This window comes from Rhinichthys klamathensis, unplaced genomic scaffold (assembly GCF_029890125.1).
Source record: "Rhinichthys klamathensis goyatoka isolate OS25496 unplaced genomic scaffold, OSU_Roscu_1.1 h1tg000032l_1, whole genome shotgun sequence".
NCBI lineage: Eukaryota > Metazoa > Chordata > Actinopteri > Cypriniformes > Leuciscidae > Rhinichthys > Rhinichthys klamathensis.
In genome coordinates, this window is record NW_026606581.1 from 1,233,431 (window position 1) to 1,254,187 (window position 20,757).

The 20,757-nt window shown below is 41.4% G+C and overlaps 1 protein-coding gene across 1 annotated transcript; it reads left to right on the top strand.

Moving 5' to 3' along the window:
- Nucleotides 1-273: 273 nt before the first annotated feature.
- LOC130080222 (calpain-1 catalytic subunit-like) lies at nt 274-20,757 on the top strand. Its single transcript, XM_056245527.1, has 13 exons — nt 274-417; nt 700-944; nt 3,203-3,275; nt 3,428-3,546; nt 3,636-3,769; nt 7,092-7,266; nt 7,535-7,609; nt 8,678-8,763; nt 10,360-10,434; nt 19,384-19,544; nt 20,091-20,254; nt 20,353-20,364; nt 20,482-20,757. Exons 2-13 carry the CDS (start codon nt 708-710, stop codon nt 20,713-20,715), a joined length of 1,545 nt encoding a protein of 514 aa, XP_056101502.1. The 5' UTR covers nt 274-417; nt 700-707; the 3' UTR covers nt 20,716-20,757.

Below are 20,757 nucleotides of genomic sequence, written 5' to 3' on the forward strand. Positions count from 1 at the left end.
GTTTTATGTAGTTTGTTGTTAGACTGATGCCACAATGTTCTTAGTTACTGTTCATAATTATGGTCATCATTGTGTGTTCTTTTGTGATCTTATCAACCAATCTAACACACAAACCTTTTCGTCAAAACATTAATTGGCTTAGCAACAATCTTAAAAAGACAAGTTTTTGAGCCCTTTCCGTGCTCATTTGCATATTCCATTTTTTAGAGTTAAGGCTATATATGGTGGAACTGTTACACAACTGCACAGGTGGGTGGAATTTGGAATTTACGTAATAGTGTGCCTGAGCAAAACCAAACACACACACTGCTCTACACCCTTCCTGAAAACATCATTCGCTCTGAGCACGGAATTCCAGAGCCTAGGGCAGAACAAAGAGAATCGGTCAAACCTAGTAAGAGAAAACTGCTCAATTTGGTGAGTTGTTATCCTTGGAGGTGAAGTATATCATTTATATCATAAAAACTGAGTTTAATCACTAATTATATTGTAAGTCTTTTAAAAGCTATCAAGATGTGTCTTCCAAAAGGACAAGATTTCCCTCCCAAACAGGTCTAACAGGCTTAGAGTCTCTTATCTCTTTTAGGTCTTTGGAAACAAAACATATTATAGCATAGTGTTGTGTCATCTCACCAGTAACAGATGCAAGATAGATGTGACACTTTTATCTGTTTTTCTCTATATATATTTTTTTTACAGCTGTAAAAATGCCACCACCTCGTGTGAACAGAATAGCCAGGGATGAACAGCCGACAAGAGACAAAACGGGCACTCTTGACGTCCCTTTGAAATTCTTGGATCAGGACTACCAGGAGTTGAAGAAGAGCTGCTTCACCAATAACAGGAGATATGTTGATGAGAAGTTCCCTTCAGACAGCAGCTCCATTGACCCAAAGAAGAAACTTGGATTGGATATGGAACAAATCAAATGGTTGAGGCCATCAGTAAGTCCTGTATTGACTTTCCATCTTCAGACCTTCAGAAACTTTCAAGAAGAGTATATAGACATTATTGTTTGAACAGATCTAAAAGAACTTGTTGAATATACCTGTCATCATCAATGTTGCAAAATGTCTCTTAGGGCTTGTAAGAACAGGTTTATCTGTAGCATTTCCCAACATATTTTTATTTACAATTGTGGGAAGGCATCTTAAAGGCACAATATGTACGATTTTTGGATTAAAATGTCCAACAATCACTAAAACAATGTTATATATTTTGTTGACGTGAACTTGCATGATCCCAAATGTTTCCAAAAATGTTTAAATCAAGAGGTATCAGGTATTTTAACCAGTGTTACGGCCCGTGTCATTATGTCGTCTGTGAATGACATATCCATATCACCGGTATAAGACGCTTTAATATATAATGTGTATATTATGTTATGTGTTTAATAATTATTATGCTTTTATATGAGTTTTGTTAGATAGGTGAGCAACTGTTTGGATACTTTTATTGACAGAAAACTAATTGTTATACAGTTCTTTAGTCCTATTGCTTGAATCTCTTGTTTTCTTGATTTACCGCGTGCAACATGTTTGTACCATGACTCACAGACAATGCTATTTTGTCAAGTGGCTAACATGGCATAATCAAAAAGAGCTTGTAGTAACAGTACAGCATTTTCTCCATCATACAATATATTTTAAAATTAAGTGCATGTCATTTAGCAACAGCTTTTAATAATATGATATTCTAATATCGATCTAAGTGGCTGCAATGTGCAACAAGTGTCTCATACCAGCCACCGAGCGAACGCACAGAGTAACGTTAACATAACTTTCAACACACTCAAATGTATTTTAGTAAGATTGTAAAACAGCGCTGTGTTACCCAACATTTTTAATTTATCAGATAAAGTGACCTGTATGAGAAGTAATTCAGCACTTGCGGCTGTTTTATTTTATTTTAAATAAAATTTGGGGAATTTAAAGGTGCTCTATGTAACTTTTCTACTAAAATTAATCCTTTTTTTATTGCCTGTGTGTGAAGGGGTTGTAATCACACATTAAAATGATCCTTTTGTCGAGTTTTGCTATTACCTCTGAAGGCCAGTATTCCTATTTCTATGTGAAGTCTCCGGGTCGGATTTACCGCGAAATCCAACGGATGTGACGTGCATGCGCGCTCCCGAGCCTCTCTCCTTATATACAGTCTATTGTAGACGGTCAGGGAGTTACGTCCGGTTAAAGGCGCACGTTTTTTGGCTTATATCTCAGTCATTCTTTGATCAATATTCCCAAGACTCTAATCGTTCGTAGTGCTGGAAGGGGCCTTTCGAACGAGCCCACCCCCGAGGTCCAACTCGCCCGGCTCCCCGAGTTATAGCCGTTCAAAATCGGGGGTCCCAGCGAACGGCGATCCGGTAGGGGGCATCCCCGAGGCCCGCCACTCTAGCGTTCGGGCAAGGGTTCCCCTGGGACCTCCTCCCCCGAATTTGAGCTATCTGGGTCTTTGCGTTCCAGAGATACGAGCGATTTTCTTCTGAGATCGTGACGTCACCGGCGTCCGCAATTTTGCAGCGCGCCCGATGATTTTCTGCTAATATCTCCACGAAAACACCACCAAAAACTATGGAACTTATATGGTTCTTTTCAGCTCGACTAGATGGTCCCAACGAGCTCGGTGCTCGCCGAATCCGTCAAGTATTCGCCGAGATATTTACGTAATAGACGGTATTGTCTATGAGTTCGAGCACGAGCGCTCTTGTAAAATTAGGTTGCAATCTGAAACATCACCACTAGAGGCCGCTAAAAGTTACGTAGAGCACCTTTAAGTGATCCAACATAACTGTAACAAAGTTTAAGTTCAGAAAGGAGGTACACTTTAAATGTAACTAAAAACAGCAAGGTAAAATGTCCCACGGCTCACGGCTCTCGGCCCCGCACTTCTTCATACCACAGTAATGTTAATAAAATGAACACATTAGCTCAATCATTAGTCCCGTTGGATTGCTTTCCATCAGCTGTGGAGGTGAAGAAGACAACTCCCATGATTCCACTTTCAGTCACGGCATCATCAAGCTACGCCTTTGTTATTATTTTGAAACAGGATCTCTAGACTAGAGGCGTACTGTGCCTTTAAGTGTCTTGAAAGCCGATTCGAAATACATAATAAGAGTCTAAATGTCTACTGGTGTTCCCAAATCCTTAGGGCAAATTTCATTGTATAATGTATTCATTTAATTATTCTCTCTCTCTAGAAAATAGTGGCAGACCCTCAACTCATTGTTAAGGGGGTTTCCAGGTTTGACTATTCCCAAGGATCTTATTTAGGTATGTTTATATCTGTGTTTATTTATATACTCCAGTAAGTGTTGGTTTTGAATGATACTGTATCTATGCAGTAAATAGCATCACTCTATAGTTTGCCTTTTGTTAACTCAATAAAAGTTCTATTTTTACTAATGTTTGTGCTTTTACCTTAGGAGACTGCTGGTTTCTTGCTTCAGTTGGAGCTTTAACCTTTCAGGAGGATGTCATGGACCAGGTCATGCCAGTTGACCAGTCATTTGGTGAAGATTATGCAGGGATATTTCGCTTTAGAGTGAGTTCTTTGGTCTTCTTCAAAATGACTTAAATACATTTTCTGAAATCAAATGATCAGTCCTTAAGCCTTCTGCTTTATTCATATAGTTCTGGAGGTTTGGGAAATGGATTGACGTTGTCATTGATGACAAACTGCCAACAATCAATGGCAAGCTCATTTTTGTTCATTCAAAAACATCCAATGAGTTTTGGCCTGCCTTGCTGGAGAAAGCTTATGCCAAGTAGGTTTATTCTTAAAATGATTCTTCTTTCATAGTATAAAAGCATGTTTGTTTATTGAACATAAAATATTAGGGTACCATTGATTTTGCAGAATGTGTACTTACAGTGTAGTTACCCAAGACAGCACTGGTTATATATATATATATATATATATATATATATATATATATATATATATATATATATACACTCACCTAAAGGATTATTAGGAACACCTGTTCAATTTCTCATTAATGCAATTATCTAATTACATGGCAGTTGCTTCAATGCATTTAGGGGTGTGGTCCTGGTCAAGACAATCTCCTGAACTCCAAACTGAATGTCAGAATGGGAAAGAAAGGTGATTTAAGCAATTTTGAGTGTGGCATGGTTGTTGGTGCCAGACGGGCCGGTCTGAGTATTTCACAATCTGCTCAGTTACTGGGATTTTCACGCAAAACCATTTCAAGGGTTTACAAAGAATGGTGTGAAAAGGGAAAAACATCCAGTATGCGGCAGTCCTGTGGATGAAAATGCCTTGTTGATGCTAGAGGTCAGAGGAGAATGGGCCGACTGATTCAAGCTGATAGAAGAGCTACTTTGACTGAAATAACCACTCGTTACAACCGAGGTATGCAGCAAAGCATTTGTGAAGCCACAACATGCACAACCTTGAGGCGGATGGGCTACAACAGCAGAAGACCCCACCGGGTACCACTCATCTCCACTACAAATAGGAAAAAGAGAGTACAATTTGCAAGAGCTCACCAAAATTGGACAGTTGAAGACTGGAAAAATGTTGCCTGGTCTGATGAGTCTCGATTTCTGTTGAGACATTCAGATGGTAGAGTCAGAATTTGGCGTAAACAGAATGACAACATGGATCCATCATGCCTTGTTACCACTGTGCAGGCTGGTGGTGGTGGTGTAATGGTGTGGGGGATGTTTTCTTGGCACACTTTAGGCCCCTTAGTGCCAATTGGGCATCGTTTAAATGCCACGGCCTACCTGAGCATTGTTTCTGACCATGTCCATTTATGGCCACCATGTACCCATCCTCTGATGGCTACTTCCTGCAGGATAATGCACCATGTGATAAAGCTCGAATCATTTCAAATTGGTTTCTTGAACATGACAATGAGTTCACTGTACTAAAATGGCCCCCACAGTCACCAGATCTCAACCCAATAGAGCATCTTTGGGATGTCGTGGAACGGGAGCTTCATGCCCTGGATGTGCATCCCACAAATCTCCATCAACTGCAAGATGCTATCCTATCAATATGGTCCAACATTTCTAAAGAATGCTTTCAGCACCTTGTTGAATCAATGCCACGTAGAATTAAGGCAGTTCTGAAGGCGAAAGGGGGTCAAACACAGTATTAGTATTGTGTTCCTAATAATCCTTTAGGTGAGTGTATATATATATATATACATAAGGTAACTACATGCGGGTAAATGTTAAGTTTAGGGGTAGGTTCAGGGTTAGTAGTTATTACCTAGTTATTGCAATTGCTATAATAAGTATGTGTGTACATGGGGAACAAGACTGTAAATAAAGTTGGTTACACTTTGTTTTACAGTGTCATTGTTACAGTGTAATTCTACATTTAAGTCCTGAGTAATATTAAGCAACTACATGTACTTACTATAGGGTTAGGGTAGGAATAGGATTTGGTTGAGGGTTAGTTGCATGTAATTTTGCATAATTTACTGTTATTACTATGGTAATGTCATGATGGGGATGGATGAACCCAATTGCAGACAATATGCAAACACAGGTTTATTTATAACAGAAAATAGAGAAAACAAAACCCACGAGGGGGTAAAACAGAGGTAAGGATGGTTGACTAACAAGCAAAACAATAACTACACTGAGAACTAGGATATACTACATACAACTCTTTAGAAAATACTCTTACTTGACAACGAACTCTCAGCAATGGTACAAACTCAGGCTGGTTGCACATTGATTGACAATGAACCGACACAGGACAGAAAACATGAGGGGATAAAATAGGGAACACTAATGACGAGGACAGGTGAAACTGACTAGACAATAGAGGGAATGCATTAACGTCACTTCCCCGCCGGAACACGCCCCCCTCAGCGGGACTGAGTGGCAGAAGAGCTGCTGCGTGACTGGAGTTAATAGGGGAAACTGCGTTAACGCGAGTAAAACAAACTATTATCAGTTTAAACTAAAAGTTGGAGTCGATATAATGTTCCTTACAACTTATCAAAGATCCAGTGATCCATGGATATTGACATGCAGCCAGGAATCGTGTTTCTTGACATTTATATGTGCCTGATTTCGACGCCGGGGAAATAAATGAAGACAATTTGCCTGTAAACGTTTTATATAAATACAATATAGATAGGTCTAAATCCGAGTGATCACTTAGATTAATGTTATACTGTATATCATCATATCGTCCAGCCCTAAAACTTGTATAGTTTTTTGTCAGTGTTTATTTAAAAACATCCAATTATGCAGAATATAGTCTGTTCTGTAGCTTTTTGCAGTCTGTAAAAATATACAGTACCTCAGATTTCTGGTCAAATCTAGTTGTACAGTCAATCGCAAAGCTCTTTCCCGTTTTAGATGTGTTTTGTGTGATTTTCACGGCGTTCACGCTGAAAACAAATGCTGCCGCTCAGTCTTTTTGCCACTTGTGGGCGTGATCGCATTCACTCCGGCCGACAGTGACGTCATGCGCATACCCTCTATAATGACAAGACAAGGGTAACAAGGGGGCGGAGTTACATAACGAGACAACACAAGCACATGGCCCAAACAACAGACCATGCGCTTGTACACAAAACATGGGTCTGTCATGATCCTGCCACAAGACTAGGAAAAATCAAGGACATGATGGCAGCATGACAGGTAAGTACATGTGACATATGTAACATGGACACTGTAAAATAAAGTGTTACTTAAAGTGCTACCAAATATTATTTAACTATAATTACAAGAGATTTTGGCCCTTTTTATGTTTTTTTTTTATGTACCCTGGTTGCCTTACAGATGGAAGTATTAGACATTGTCACAATGATAACAGTCCGAACCCGGTCCTGGAGGGCCACTGTCCTGCAGAGTTTAGCTCCAGCTCGCCTCAACACACCTGCCTGGAAGTTTCTAGTAAGCCTAGTAAGACCTTGATTAGCTGGTGTGTTTAATTGGGGTTGGATCTGAACTCTGCAGGACAGTGTTCCTACAGGAGCAGGATTGGACACCCCTGGTCTATTTTAATTATCAACAATTTGAGTAATCCCACAGAATCAATCATTAAAGGCTTGTTGGTCCACTGTATATTGAAATGTAGAATGCCTTTTACAGGGTGTGCGGCTCCTATGCTGACATGCACGCTGGTCTTGTGTCTGAGGCGCTGTTGGACTTCACTGGTGGCGTCCACGTGCACTATGAAACAGCAACAACCTCTATTGATTTGTGGAGCCTGATGCACCGTGCAGCAAAAGCAAAGGCTCTGATGGCCTGTGGCACCTTTCTGGGGGTAAGCAGTGACCTTAGGCTTGTCCTTTCATTACCGTGATAGATGTTGTTATCACTATGTCCAGCTAAAGCTCTGTCACTGAAGTATTTTGCATTAAAGATTTCAATATTCAATTAAATACAAATTACTAGTGAACATTTCTAAAATGTAAGATATAGGAAACAATGTAGAGCATTAGCTGTACATAAAACAATCTGTTCCTATTTCCTGATACATATTTCACCGGGCAGCATTATTGATTCAATGTCTGTTTTTCATGCCATATCAGAAAACATCTGAAAACACAGTATTACCCAATGGCATTGTTCAAGGCCATGCATATACAGTGACTGGGGTTTACAAGGTAAGTCTGCACAGAATCAAATGTCAGATTACAGTGCCATCAGATTAGACAGACAGACAGACAGACAGACAGACAGATAGACAGACAGACAGACAGACAGACAGATAGATAGATAGATAGATAGATAGATAGATAGATAGATAGATAGATAGATAGATAGATAGATAGATAGATAGATAGATAGATAGATAGATAGATAGATAGATAGATAGATAGATAGATAGATAGATAGATAGATAGATAGATAGGACGGACCATGGTTCATGGTTAAACACGTAAAATTCTTGCTGTCTAGCAACTTTCTGAATATGTTCTAGGAGCATCACTTTTTCCATTGCATCATTTCCAGTCCATTTAGTTTTAAAACCTCCTGGACTTTAACTTTGTGTTGCATTCCTGAGTAATGCCCTCAAGGCTCTGTTCTGGGACCTGTCTTCACATGTAACCACCTGGGAAAAATTTTAATAAGCCTGAGATTGATTTTTATAGAAAGAAGACAGGTGTTTAACTACAACAGGGGTGCCAAATCCTGTTCCTGGAGATCTATCTTCCTGCAAAGTTCAGCTGCAACCCTGATCAAACACAACAGAACCAGCTATTTTAGATCTTCAGGAGCGCTTGATAATTACAGACGGGTGTGTTGGATCAGGGTTAGATCTGAACTCTGCAGGTTTGATCTAGGAACAGGACTGAGCACCCCTGAACTACAACTATACTTGCTTCTCATATTAACCATTTTTGTTATTGTGGACACAGTATTTATTTACTAATTCTATTCAGCTGTATTCAGCATGAGCTCCACACTTTGGTATGTCCTTTGTTCAGTTTGCATTCATTCCTGTGTATCTCTTACGTCAAGCCTGTGATTTTGCAAGAGAAGTTTCTTGAAATAATAAGTCCTGAGGTAAATAAGTTATTTCACAATATCCCTGGTGAAATGGCATATTCTGTGTTAAAACTGTGGTGGTGAAATCCAACAGAAGAAGCAAGTACCCCACACTAAGGTTTGAAAGACTTTTATTACAAGCATTTTGCATTAAAAGTGTCGTGTCATGTTGTATTCTATAGGTACAATGCCAAAAAAAAACAGTTCAGCTGGTGAGAGTGTTGAACCCTTGGGGAAAAGGCGAGTGGACCGGTGACTGGAGTGACAAGTAAGAGTCATGAAATTATAGGTTCACTAATCACAACACCGATCAAGCGTCATTCTTTGTTTGTACCACTAGATGATTCATGACTATTATATTAAGGTATAAATAAATAAATAAAAAGTCTTTATGAGGTTTGAGAGTTGTATTAAGTTATTAGTATGCTAAATAACTTTTTTCAGTTAGCTGTAAATCTTTAAAAGTAATTTTGTAATTAAAAGTAATTTTATCATATATGTAGTATATTAGATAAAATATTAAGCTCACCAAGCTGAATGCCATATTGTTTTTTTTCTAGGTTTCTTTAATCAAAACATCAACATTTTAATAATTAATTTTAAATAATACCACTACTTTGGTTTGCATGGATGCTGCCATTTTTGAAAGCTGCTATTTTTGTCAAGTCCCCATGAATGCAAAATTCTTTTCCATTTCAATCAAGATGATAGCAATTGATGATCAATTTTATAAATATATTTTTGGGGTAATTCCTTGAATATCTGAAGAATAACCAAAACCTTATGTTAAGATGGCTCCTGCACTGAGAATTGTTTATTAGGCAATGAGGAAGGTTGCATGTGACCAAAACATTTGCTGTTTTTTCATTGAAGTAGTGGTTTTATCTCGCAATTGTCAGGTTTCCTTCATTGTTTTTGAATTTTAGAGTAAGTTTAAACATCAACAATGTACTAAAAATGTAAAAGTTTTTACTTTTAAAAGTTTAAATCTTTTAAGTTTTTTTTTTTTTTTTTTGGCGTACAGACGACAATGTGGTCAAAAGTGTTACCATTCACATGGATCCGCAAAAACGATTAAATGCGCATAATATCAATGCGCATGACGTCACCGGTTTCACAAATTTGCATTTTTGTTATTTTTGTTATTATCGTTTTCAAAAACTTGCACAGGCCCTCAAAAGCCCCTGTTGTCGTGTAAATAAATGGCCAACACGTTTTCTGTTTCTAGTTTAAAATCTTGTCTAGTCTTGTTAAGGAATGTTCACACTAACATTAAATCATTAGAGGTTGTCAAGTGCTGTTGCTTTATAATTTGCATGACTTACATCAACGGTCACTGCTCTCTCTCTCATTCACTGACGGATATTTTGAATGAATGAGCTTTTGTTGCCTTTAGTCACTCTTTTGTTGAATAAAACAAAAGCCAGTTCTTTAGTGACATCATCTTCTGGGAAATGACATCATTTGGGTGGGGAACAAAGCACAAACATACATTACTTAAAAAAGAGTCAGAATTGATGAATTCTGATGTTTTGTGCTATGGTCACTTTAAAACATTTCAGCCTGTTAAAATGAGAAAAATCTGTTTGATAATATAAAAAGACGGTTAAACAATATTAAATGGACTTTAAATTGACTCTGAGGTACAATTGCTAACTTTATTTCCATTCTTTTTGGTATCTTATTTAATTCTGTGCGATTGAAAATTCAACTATACCCTTTTAGAGAAATACTAATTACAACAGAAGCTTGTACGTTCAGTTCAAAAGTATATCTGTTTTTTTCCTCTTTATTTGCTGCTGCTAATTTCTCAGTTAGCATAACCCCATACAGTATTTTAATGTATTCTTTTGCATAACTTTAGGTCATCGTTGTGGGACAAAGTGAGTGAGAAGGAGCAAACCAGGTGTCGTTCTTTGGCCAATGACGGAGAGTTCTGGTGAGCATTAACTGTACTTTCAGATATGATCTCTTGATGCATTAATAAATCAAATGTTCCCTTTCGAGGGAACTCACGATGCGTCAACGACGTTTTGGGAACGCCCCCAGCGTAAATGCGTCTGAAGCATCTATGTCAACTAGTCCAATGGAAAGAATGATCGTCACAGGCGGGTGACATCATGACCAGGAAGTGATAAAAGAGCATCCGGGGCAAACCGGCATTAGCTTCTGTTGCCTCAGCAAGCAATCTACTGTCTGTGTTATTTACTGTTGTCTGTATCTATATATATTTCGAAAGGATGGCGAAACAGTTATACAAACTCTGTGCTTCTTCTTGCCCGCGTTATTTAACGGGTGGGGACAAACACGAGCTTTGTGTAGCTTGTTTGGGAGTGGAGCATGGGGTATCAGCCTTCGAGGGGGCTGATTGCCAGCACTTTGAAAAGCTTCCGGTTCGCATGCTCCGCTCTCGCCTGGCTCTTATTGAGGAAAGTGGCCAGGCTCGCGATCCTCGGGGTCCAGGACCCACTGCTGCCGAGGCAGCACGGAGAATGCATTCCTGGGGATCGCAAAAGGATCTTTCAGAGGGGTTGGAGACGGGTCCGAGGGCCTTTTCTCCTTCCTTATCTGGAAGATCCAGCGCTCTCCCTCTGGTGTCGGAAGGCCGCTCTGCGGCTTCTTCGACCCGGGGAGAGAGCCCAATGCTTCAGTGCTCTAGCTCCGAGGAGGTAGAAGTGTTGAGCATTGGTAGTGAAAGCATACACATGGGGGAAGGAGATTCGCCACCTCTTTCCCCCGCATATGAGGAGCTGGTGGAGGTGATCACTCAGGCAGTAGATAAATTACATATTGACTGGCCAGCTGAGAAAAGGGGCGCTCGTCCCAAAAGTAAATTAGACGAGCACTTCCTTACATCTAGTGTTTCACCCCCACCACGAGGCCTTCCCTTTTCCCCTGATCTTCACAGTGAGCTGTCTAGATCGTGGAATAAGATATATTCATCACGATTATTTAGCCCCCAAGTTAATTTATATTCAGGAATAAAAGGGTTGAAAGAATATGGATATGAGTCGATGCCCCGGGCTGAACAGACGCTCGTGAGTTATCTGTCACCCAGTCCAGCATCGTCTCTGAAGGCCTCATCTTTGCCCACGAAGCCTCTTAAAACACCATCTAATTTAGTGGGCAAGGGTTATACGGCTTCACGCGATGGCAGTTCTGCAGGCTTATCAGGCCGACCTGCTGGGGGATTTGGATAGGAGTGACGGAGTTGGGCCCGATGAGGTTTGCGAACTTCGTCGGGCCACAGATCTGTCTCTCAGGGCTACAAAGGAGACTGCCAGAACAATTAGGCGGTCTATGGCAGCCCTTGTAGCTACTGAGAGACACCTCTGGTTGAATTTAGCTGAGATCAAGGAGAAGGACAGAGCATTCCTCCTTGATGCTCCAGTGGATCCTTCTGGTCTCTTCGGCGATGCAGTAAGCATGGTCGTCGACAGATTCCAGGTGGCCAAGAAACAATCCGAGGCTTTTAAAAAAATTCTCCCTCGCCATGTCCACCCTACTGGGGCTGCTGGGCGTGAGCAGCCGCAGCAGCGAGCTCCTCATATCGTGCTCAACAAAAACAGAGTGTTGCATCTCGTGCTTCTCCACAAAAACACTGGAAACAGACGCAGCACTCTCAGCCGAAGCCTTCGAAGTCTAAGTTGGATCTGAGGACCGTTCTTCAGGCTAAGAAGGCTTCGGCTCAAAAGAAGAGGTCCTGACGCCACTGGCATCAGACCTGTGAGGGCAGCCCCAACCGGGGTGGGGCGGTGTACACCTCAGAATACGGTGCCCGTCCCATCTCGATGTCCTCATGGGACCGTTCTGCCAACCCTGCCACCCTTGGTGCTTCGGGGCGCAGCGGTTTCCAGCGAGCCTCTGGCGCAGTGTCAACTCGACATTGCGTCAGACTCGCACCCTCTGAGGGGGGTTCAAAAACAGTCAGTTCAGGTAGTTCCTGCCGGTATGTTTCAAGCTCCCAGAGGCTGGTTCCCTCAGTAGATTTTCTGGCAGCGTGGAAGGTCCGTGTACGTTTTTATAGTTTGTTTTCCAATTTGAAACGAAATAAGCAGAAACGAGAAAACGGCGCCTTTATTAGTTTTTTCAAAAAAAAACGTTTTTTTTTCTTCCGTTTTTTTAGTTCACAGGCAAAAAACGGATAAATGACTTCAAAATTCATTTTCCACATGTGGGCGGTCCTGAGACGCCCCCCTTCCGCCGATTGGTCAAGCAAATCTAAGCATGTGACGTCATCAGTCGTCGCTCAGGTCTGTTCAACAAAATGTCCTCTACTATGGCTACCGATTCTTAAACTGTACAGGGCAGGTCCTATTGGGCTTTCTTCTGAGCAACTTTACGCGTTTCACGGAAATCTTTATATCAGAAATATTAAATAGGCCTATTAGTCTGCCACCAGCCCGTTTTATTTAGCTGTGCTGAGTTAAATCTGTTTGGTAAAGCTGCGCTTGACAGCGGCGAGAGGCTCACTGACAAATTGTTCAGTCAGCAGTCAGAACTTTTCTTTTAGACAGTATACGCTCCGTTTTGACACGGGATTGTGATTGCAAATACTGTAATGCCAATCGGCTGAGGGTGGGTACAGATGATGGTGAAATACATTTTTTACTGAAACTGTAATCATAGCCTCGACCCGCGAGAATGATTGACAGGACGATAGCGGAGGCAATTAAAAGCGCACTATAATTTCAGTTAACTAAAACACAATTAAAAAAGTGTTTAATATAAGTGACTTTGTCTTTGTTGTATTGTTTTTGTTGTTTTTAATCAAATAATTGTGAACCACAAACCGAGCCTTTCGTTTTAAAGGGCGATTTCAAAATATTTTATTGTTGTTTTTTAATTAACAATATATCATCATAACAACTTATAAAGATCAAAATCTACAGAAGAGATTAACAAATAACACTGGTGTTGTCATAAGTTAACTAATCAATGGGAAAATTTCCTCACCGGCACAACCCTATTCTTAATGTTGGCTACATGTTACAGATTTAATGTTGAGCACATAATGTTAAAGGCTTCTTAAATACCATTACACTCGGTTGAAGAGTCAAGAAGGATGTGTTAATTTACAGTGATTTCAATCTGTCCCTTTGGTGACCCAGTGTAATTATAATACAGCATAAATAAAAACAAACACACGTAATATGTATGTGGCAAAACACATCTGCTTTTCCTTTACAGTGTGATGAAAATAAACTTTTCTTAAAGCGTGTTATATATCACCACAGATTTATTGGCACCCTTCGTTGTATACTGTAATAGACAATTGTCCTGCAAAATGTGGTTTTTGAAAGAAAAACATTGCGAGCAAATGTCGAATTGTTTAAAAAAAAAATTTAAACCAACAACGTAAGAGGCTTTAGGCTGTCTGATGAACTCTGTATGAACAAACACCCAGCTTTGCAGTATAGGTGGCACAGAAGCAGCATCTGACCTGGCATTTAGATGTACAGTACACACCGTCTAATGCAGCTCAAAGGAGGCACTGTGAATTTGCATAGCAATTTCATTCTAAGAGGCTATTAAATGTGAAGTGACAACTATAAAAAAACATAATGGTGGCAAGTCATATAATGATTGAATACCAATGTATTCATTTAGGATCACAATAAGCAGATTACATAATTATACCATGAATGTTTTTTGTTTTTTTATAAAATATATATATATATATATATATATATATATATATATATATATATATATATATATATATATGTGTGTGTGTGTGTGTGTGTGTGTGTGTGTGTGTGTGTGTGTGTGTGTGTGTGTGTGTGTGTGTGTAAAGGCAGGATCACCTACTGGGTGGAACCCAAACGGAAGTCCAGTCCTGGCTGTATAATCAAACAATAAAAACGAGAAACAATGCATGCCATCAAGAACATTTTTTTATTCCACAGGAACTTGATCCAGTTTCCCCCATTTTTACTAATAACTGCTTTGTGTTAATTCAGAGGCCAGTAAGGCAAACTTAAGCATGAACTCGAACAAGATCAATTAAGATTTTCAAAGCATTTTGGAACTTTTCTTGGTGGAAATTGACAGCACGTTCAAAAAGAGATGAAATATCAGGACACTGCATAGAAAACTGCCTCTCCACAGCATCCTGGTCCTCTGGTGACTGAAATGGATTCTGCCCAAAAGTTGAAACTCGTGTCAATGAAGATCTTGCTTCACTGTCATACCAGCCTGCAGCCTCCACTGCATTTGGCAAAAGATCGACAGATACTCTCTTTTGGCATCCTCCATGAGCCAAAACATTAGGAACCCCCTTTGCTAAAATAATATTAATAATAATTAGACAAAAGAACATGTATCTTATCAACATATTTCAGTAATTTGATAAGGAAAAGGACTTTTAACAGATGATAGAAGGGCATTTACAAAATCGGAGGCATCCTTGACTCTAAGACAGTTTAGGCCTGTGGCATTTACAATGGCAGTCGAATGATTCACAATTACATATGCCTGTACTCTGTAAGATTTACTGTGATAATTAACAGGGGCTATCATGAAATAATATTTGCCAAAAGTGTCAGATTTTCCTGAATGCGCTGTAGAATAATTTGCATCCAAACATTTTCAACATTACAATTTTTAGAGGAAACGTTCTTGAAATTGAGCGTCAGCGTCAGTTCTGGCAGACCAGGTAGTCAAGATGCTGCTAACGCTATCGGCCGACTATGCGGTCTCATTAGTGATCGCTCAGCTGAGCTGCATCAGCGCATCTGCTGTTCATCTCCCCTCGCTGCTAATGACTACGCTCAAATCAGGGCGCCCTATTTAAGCAGATTCAGTTCGCTCTCTGCAATCGCTGCTCGCTCTCTGCAATATTGAATCAGGACTCGATGTATTCATCTCTGAAAGTCTTCACGAAGCTAAGCTAAGTTTCTTTTTAATGCTCATTGTTAAAAGCTATCAGGATATGGGCACCATGCTGTTGCTAATGCTATCCGTGTGCTTGGGCTTATCTAGTCGTTTTCATTTAAATGCCCTTGCTAGGCTTATGCGATCATATTGGCAATGTGCGTTTACTTATCTGTTGTCATTGGCAACTGCTCGTGTTGCACATGCAGTGATTTAGCACTATACAGCACAGATCAAGCAGCTTGCAGTGATAGATAGCTAGTAAATAACAATTCATGGTGCAAACTGAATTATTTCTGCTGTGGCACAGCTCTAAAAAGACAATCACTATTCAGTGAGTCAATTAAAAGAAAGTCTCATCTGCTAAATCTTACTTGTCTTTCTTCTGCTTAGTTACATTGCCCTTGGATGCGCTTACTGGCTGCTGGCGCCATTCACATATAGCGCCTGAAAACGCTAGGCGTGCCGCGTTCTCCTTTTTCCAAAGCGCTAGGGCAGTTCCGCTCCGGAAGCATCTGTCGTTGCTGTGTTTGGTTCTTGTAACGTGACCTACTTGAGCTTGCGGGATTCTGAAAAGTTGAGATGTTTTTATCTCGATGCGGCGCGGACGCGCTTGGAAAAAATGAGCGCGTCACACCGCGACCGCGTCGCTTCCATTATGAGCGCGCCTACATTTGAAATGACGAACTTGAGCGCGCAAAAGACGCGATATGTTAACAGGCCCTAATTCATCCTTCATTTATTTTATCACAGGAGGTTGCTTTATGGTCTGTTTGGGGGGGAAAGTTCAGCTCTCCTAGTCCTAAATCATGTAAGCGTCCCCTAATGCTGCTGCTGTCCCCTGACTCTCTGCTAAATTCATGGTGCTCATGAATGGTCAGGAGGCTCATCTGAACTGAAACATATTGCCAACTAATTCGTATTTATCCATAAGATTTCTAAGCATTTTAATTGTCTAATTCCATCTCTTGTCTTTTCACAAGAGGTTGCCAGGTATGGTTTGTTTGGGGGGAATAGTTCTGCTCTCCCAGTACTAAACTGTGAGCGTTCCCTAATGCTGCTGCTGTCCTCTGACTCTCTGCTATTTCATGGTGCTCATGAAAGGTCAGAGGACTCCCTGAACAGAGCCATACCGCCAAATTTTAATTATCAACTTGAATTGGAATTTATTCAATACGATTTCCTAATCATTTATTGTCATGTGTGTTCTTGACTTAATGGACCTGACAGAACTAAAAATAGCAAAAGGGAGACAGACACATTAACTGTCATAAATGGTTAATGAAAAGGGTCAACTCCAGATACATCTAATTGGTCCATTCAGTGTTTTCAAACTGACATTTATTCGCTACATTATGTGTCTAAAGCACAAATTGTAATTTCATTCCATCTTAAACAGGACACTCACGGCTACAACATTACAAAAATACATAGACATGGAGTAATACTCAAAGATGTCCATCTGGCACAAACACTCGAACAAAGAGCGCAGAAAAGCCTGGACACCCTCCTGGCTGGATTAAATGGAGTAAAATGACAACATGCACACAAGCTGACTGAGTATAGGCCCAGAGAGAATATAAACAAATCCACAGTGGACTTGCTTTGTGACATTCTAAAAGGCTTGAGGTTTAATGCATTAAGACCGTTATATTAAAAGACAAAATTCAATACACACTCTTTAATACAGCATACTACGTACAGGCAAGCATATGAGCTGAGCATATGAGCCAAGAAGAGTGTGCTTTCTCCAGTACAGAGAACCACTTTCCTTGGTGTGGTCTGGGATTCAGTCACGATGCGAGCCGTTCTATTGCCCGCTCGTGTAGCTGCTATCCTTACAGCCATGAAAGAGCTAAAGCTAGGCCAGTCACGCACTGTGAAACAGTTCGAGAGACTGTTAGGTCTTTTGGCAGCAGCGTCCAATGTGATACCCTTTGGCCTGCTGTACATGAGACTTTTGCAGTGGTGGCTCAGGACCAGAGGGTTCTCCCCGAGGGGAAACCCACTCCGTATGATCAAGATCACACGGCGGTGCCTCCACGCCTTGGTTATATGGAGGAAACTCTGGTTCTTGACCCAGGTTCCGGTGGTGGGAGCTCTTTGCCATCGAGTTGCTATCTCGACAGATGCTTCCCTCACCGGCTGGGGAGCGGTAATGGAAGGCCGCTTGGCTCAGGGTCTGTGGAGGAGTCATCATCTCTCTTGGCACATAAATTGCCTGGAGATGATGGCTGTCTTCAATGCGTTGAGACATTTCCATCATGTGCTTGTCCGGACAGACAACACATCGGTGGTCTCTTATCTGAACCGTCAGGGGGGTCTGCGTTCGTGTCCGCTTTGCAAACTGGCGCACCAGATCCTCCTGTGGTCCCTGGGGAAAATACTCTCTCTGAGGGTAGTGTATATTCCAGGGGGCCAGAATATAGGAGCAGACACCCTGTCGAGGCAGGGGCTGAGGCCAAGGGACTGAAGGCGACCCGAGGCGGTCCTCCTCCTTTTACCTCTTCGGACAAGGAAAAGCCTGTACCACAATAGGCCTCAGAATCATGGTCGGCACCTTAGGCCCCATCCACACTACTGCGTTTTAGTTCAGAAACGGATAATTAAAACGAATACGATCTCCGTCCACACCAGCGTTTTAGCTGCGTATTAGAATTGATCTCCGTCCACATTAAAACGACTGAAAACGCGGATCACGTGACCATTCACCAACACTGGGCATGCGCGTGCCGGTGTAAACACAACTTCATTGATAAAATGATCCCACCATGCTCTGGGTTAACCCCAAACCGACGCTCCATGTACGGTCAAAGCCGCCGCTGCACACGGGAATTGTCACAGATCGCTCGAATAATAGCTTGACTCCGGCGCATGTAGGCAGTTATAGCGTTGTAAAATTCAGAATTTACTTGTACAACAGCTGCTAGCAAAGATATATGCCATGACTGATGACACCCAATCATAGAGCCGAGCGTGAGCCTCTACTACGTCATCGTTTCTAAAGTCCTCCGTTTTGACCCGTCTACACTAAAACGCCCTCCGGAGATTCAAAACGAAAAACGGATCGGCAGCGTTTCTAAACTTCTCCGTTTTGGGTCTCCGTTTTTGCCGTTTTAGTGTGGACGGGAGGTGCAAACGTAGTAAAAGGTCTCCGTTTTTAAACGAAAACGCAGTAGTGTGGACGGGGCCTTAGGGACGTATCCCTGTTTTGGATATAAGAATGTCTTGACCATCCCCGGTGCAAACTCAAGGCAAGTGGGGGAAACCGAAAAGGCCTGAAGGTGCCGACCATGATTCCGAGGCCTATTGTGCTACAGGCTTTCTGTCCTCCTCCTTTTATCTCTTCGGACCAGGAAAAGCTGAACCTTTTGTGTCCAGTGCGAGCAGCCGTGCCCTTTGTTGGTCAGAGCCCACTCTATGAGGAGTATGGCGGCCTCTAAAGCCTTATTATGTGGAGTTTCTCTCCAAGACGTTTGTGATGCGGCGGGCTGGTCCTCACCGCTCACATACGTGTGGTTTTACAGCTTGGACCTGGATGCTGCCCCAGGGTCCCAGGTGCTTGGTGCAGTGTGACAACAGGCTGACACTCAGGCATTTGAAAGTCTGGCGATTTCGGTATTCTCGTTCCCAAAGGGTCGTTGACGCATCGCGAGTTCCCTCGAAAGGGAACATCTCAGGTTACGACTGTAACTTTAGTTCCATGAGAAAGGGAACGAGACGATGCGTCACCCTGCCATACTTCCTGCATCCCTGTGATCGGCTTGCTTCGGCAATTTTTGAAGCTAATGCCGGTTTGCACCGGATGCTCTTTTATCACTTCCTGGTCATGATGTTACCCGCCTGTGAGGGTCACTCTTTCCATTGGACTAGTTGACATAGATGCGTCAGACGCATTCATGCTGGGGGCGTTCCCAAACCGTCGTTGACGCATTGTCTCGTTCCCTTTCTCAGGGAACTATGGTTACAGTCGTAACCTGAGACGTTTTCAGTAACTCATATTTTACTGCAGGATGTCAATGGAGGACTTCACCAAAAATTTCGAAGACATTGATATTTGCTGCCTCAGTCCTGATTTTCTGGACAGTTCCTCTGAATGCAGATGGACTTCCACATGTTACAAAGACAGCTGGGTTGATGGGACTACAGCTGGTGGCTGCCTCAATAATAAAGGTAGCTCAAAAATATATAATGAGAGAGAGTGGCATGTGAGCATTTCATACAATTACATACTAGCATGCATGAATAGAAATATTAGATACAGCATGCAACATGCTTTTTGGGTGTCTATGCATAATATTGGCCATATTGTGTGTGTGTGTGTGTGTGTGTGTGTGTGTGTGTGTGTGTGTGTGTGTGTGTGTGTGTGTGTGTGTGTGTGTGTGTGTGTGTGTGTGTGTGTGTGTGTGTGTGTGTGTGTGTGTGTGTGTGTGTGTGTGTGTGTGTGTGTGTGTGTGTGTGTGTGTGTGTGTGTGTGTGTGTGTGTGTGTGTGTGTGTGTGTGTGTGTGTGTGTGTGTGTGTGTGTGTGTGTGTGTGTGTGTGTGTGTGTGTGTGTGTGTGTGTGTGTGTGTGTGTGTGTGTGTGTGTGTGTGTGTGTGTGTGTGTGTGTGTGTGTGTGTGTGTGTGTGTGTGTGTGTGTGTGTGTGTGTGTGTGTGTGTGTGTGTGTGTGTGTGCGCTCCATGTACCTCAAATGTCTGATTCAATATATGTCTTGTAGACTCTTTCTGGACGAACCCTCAGTTTCGGGTGAGGATTGAAGAGCTTGATAAGGAATGTAGTGGTCAGTGCCCTGAAAACATACTGGTGTCCCTCATGCAGAACCATGAGAAGAGAAACAGAAGTGAAGTTTCTAACTATGCCATCGGCTTCAATGTTTTTGCGGTCAGTATTAACAAATAACTCTATTGGAGTCAAAGAAAATACAGTAATTTTGGTTTCCACTTATTAATGGTGTGCTATTCTATTTTCTACTTCAACAGATTCCACCAGAGGCAAGTAAAAATATAATTCAAGCTCAAAAGTGTAAAACTTTGCTTTTAAAATGCTTAAATTACATGATATTTACAAAATAAACTGGTTGCTTGAATTTATATTTAATTCTCCTTTAGATGAAAGATGTGAAGCTCCCGGACAAGTTCTTCTACCGCAAACGCCCCATTGCAAGTAGTGGGAACTTCATCAATGCAAGACATGTGATGAAATTCTTCAAGCTTGAACCAGGAGAGTATCTCATTGTACCGGCCCCTTTCAATCCTAAAGAGTGTGCAAAATTCATATTGTCCATCTTCTCAAAGAGTGAATCCCATAAGAGAAATAAGAAACCTGAGATGACATATGTATGAAATGACCTATCAGTGAAACTCCAGATAAATGAAAAGTCACGA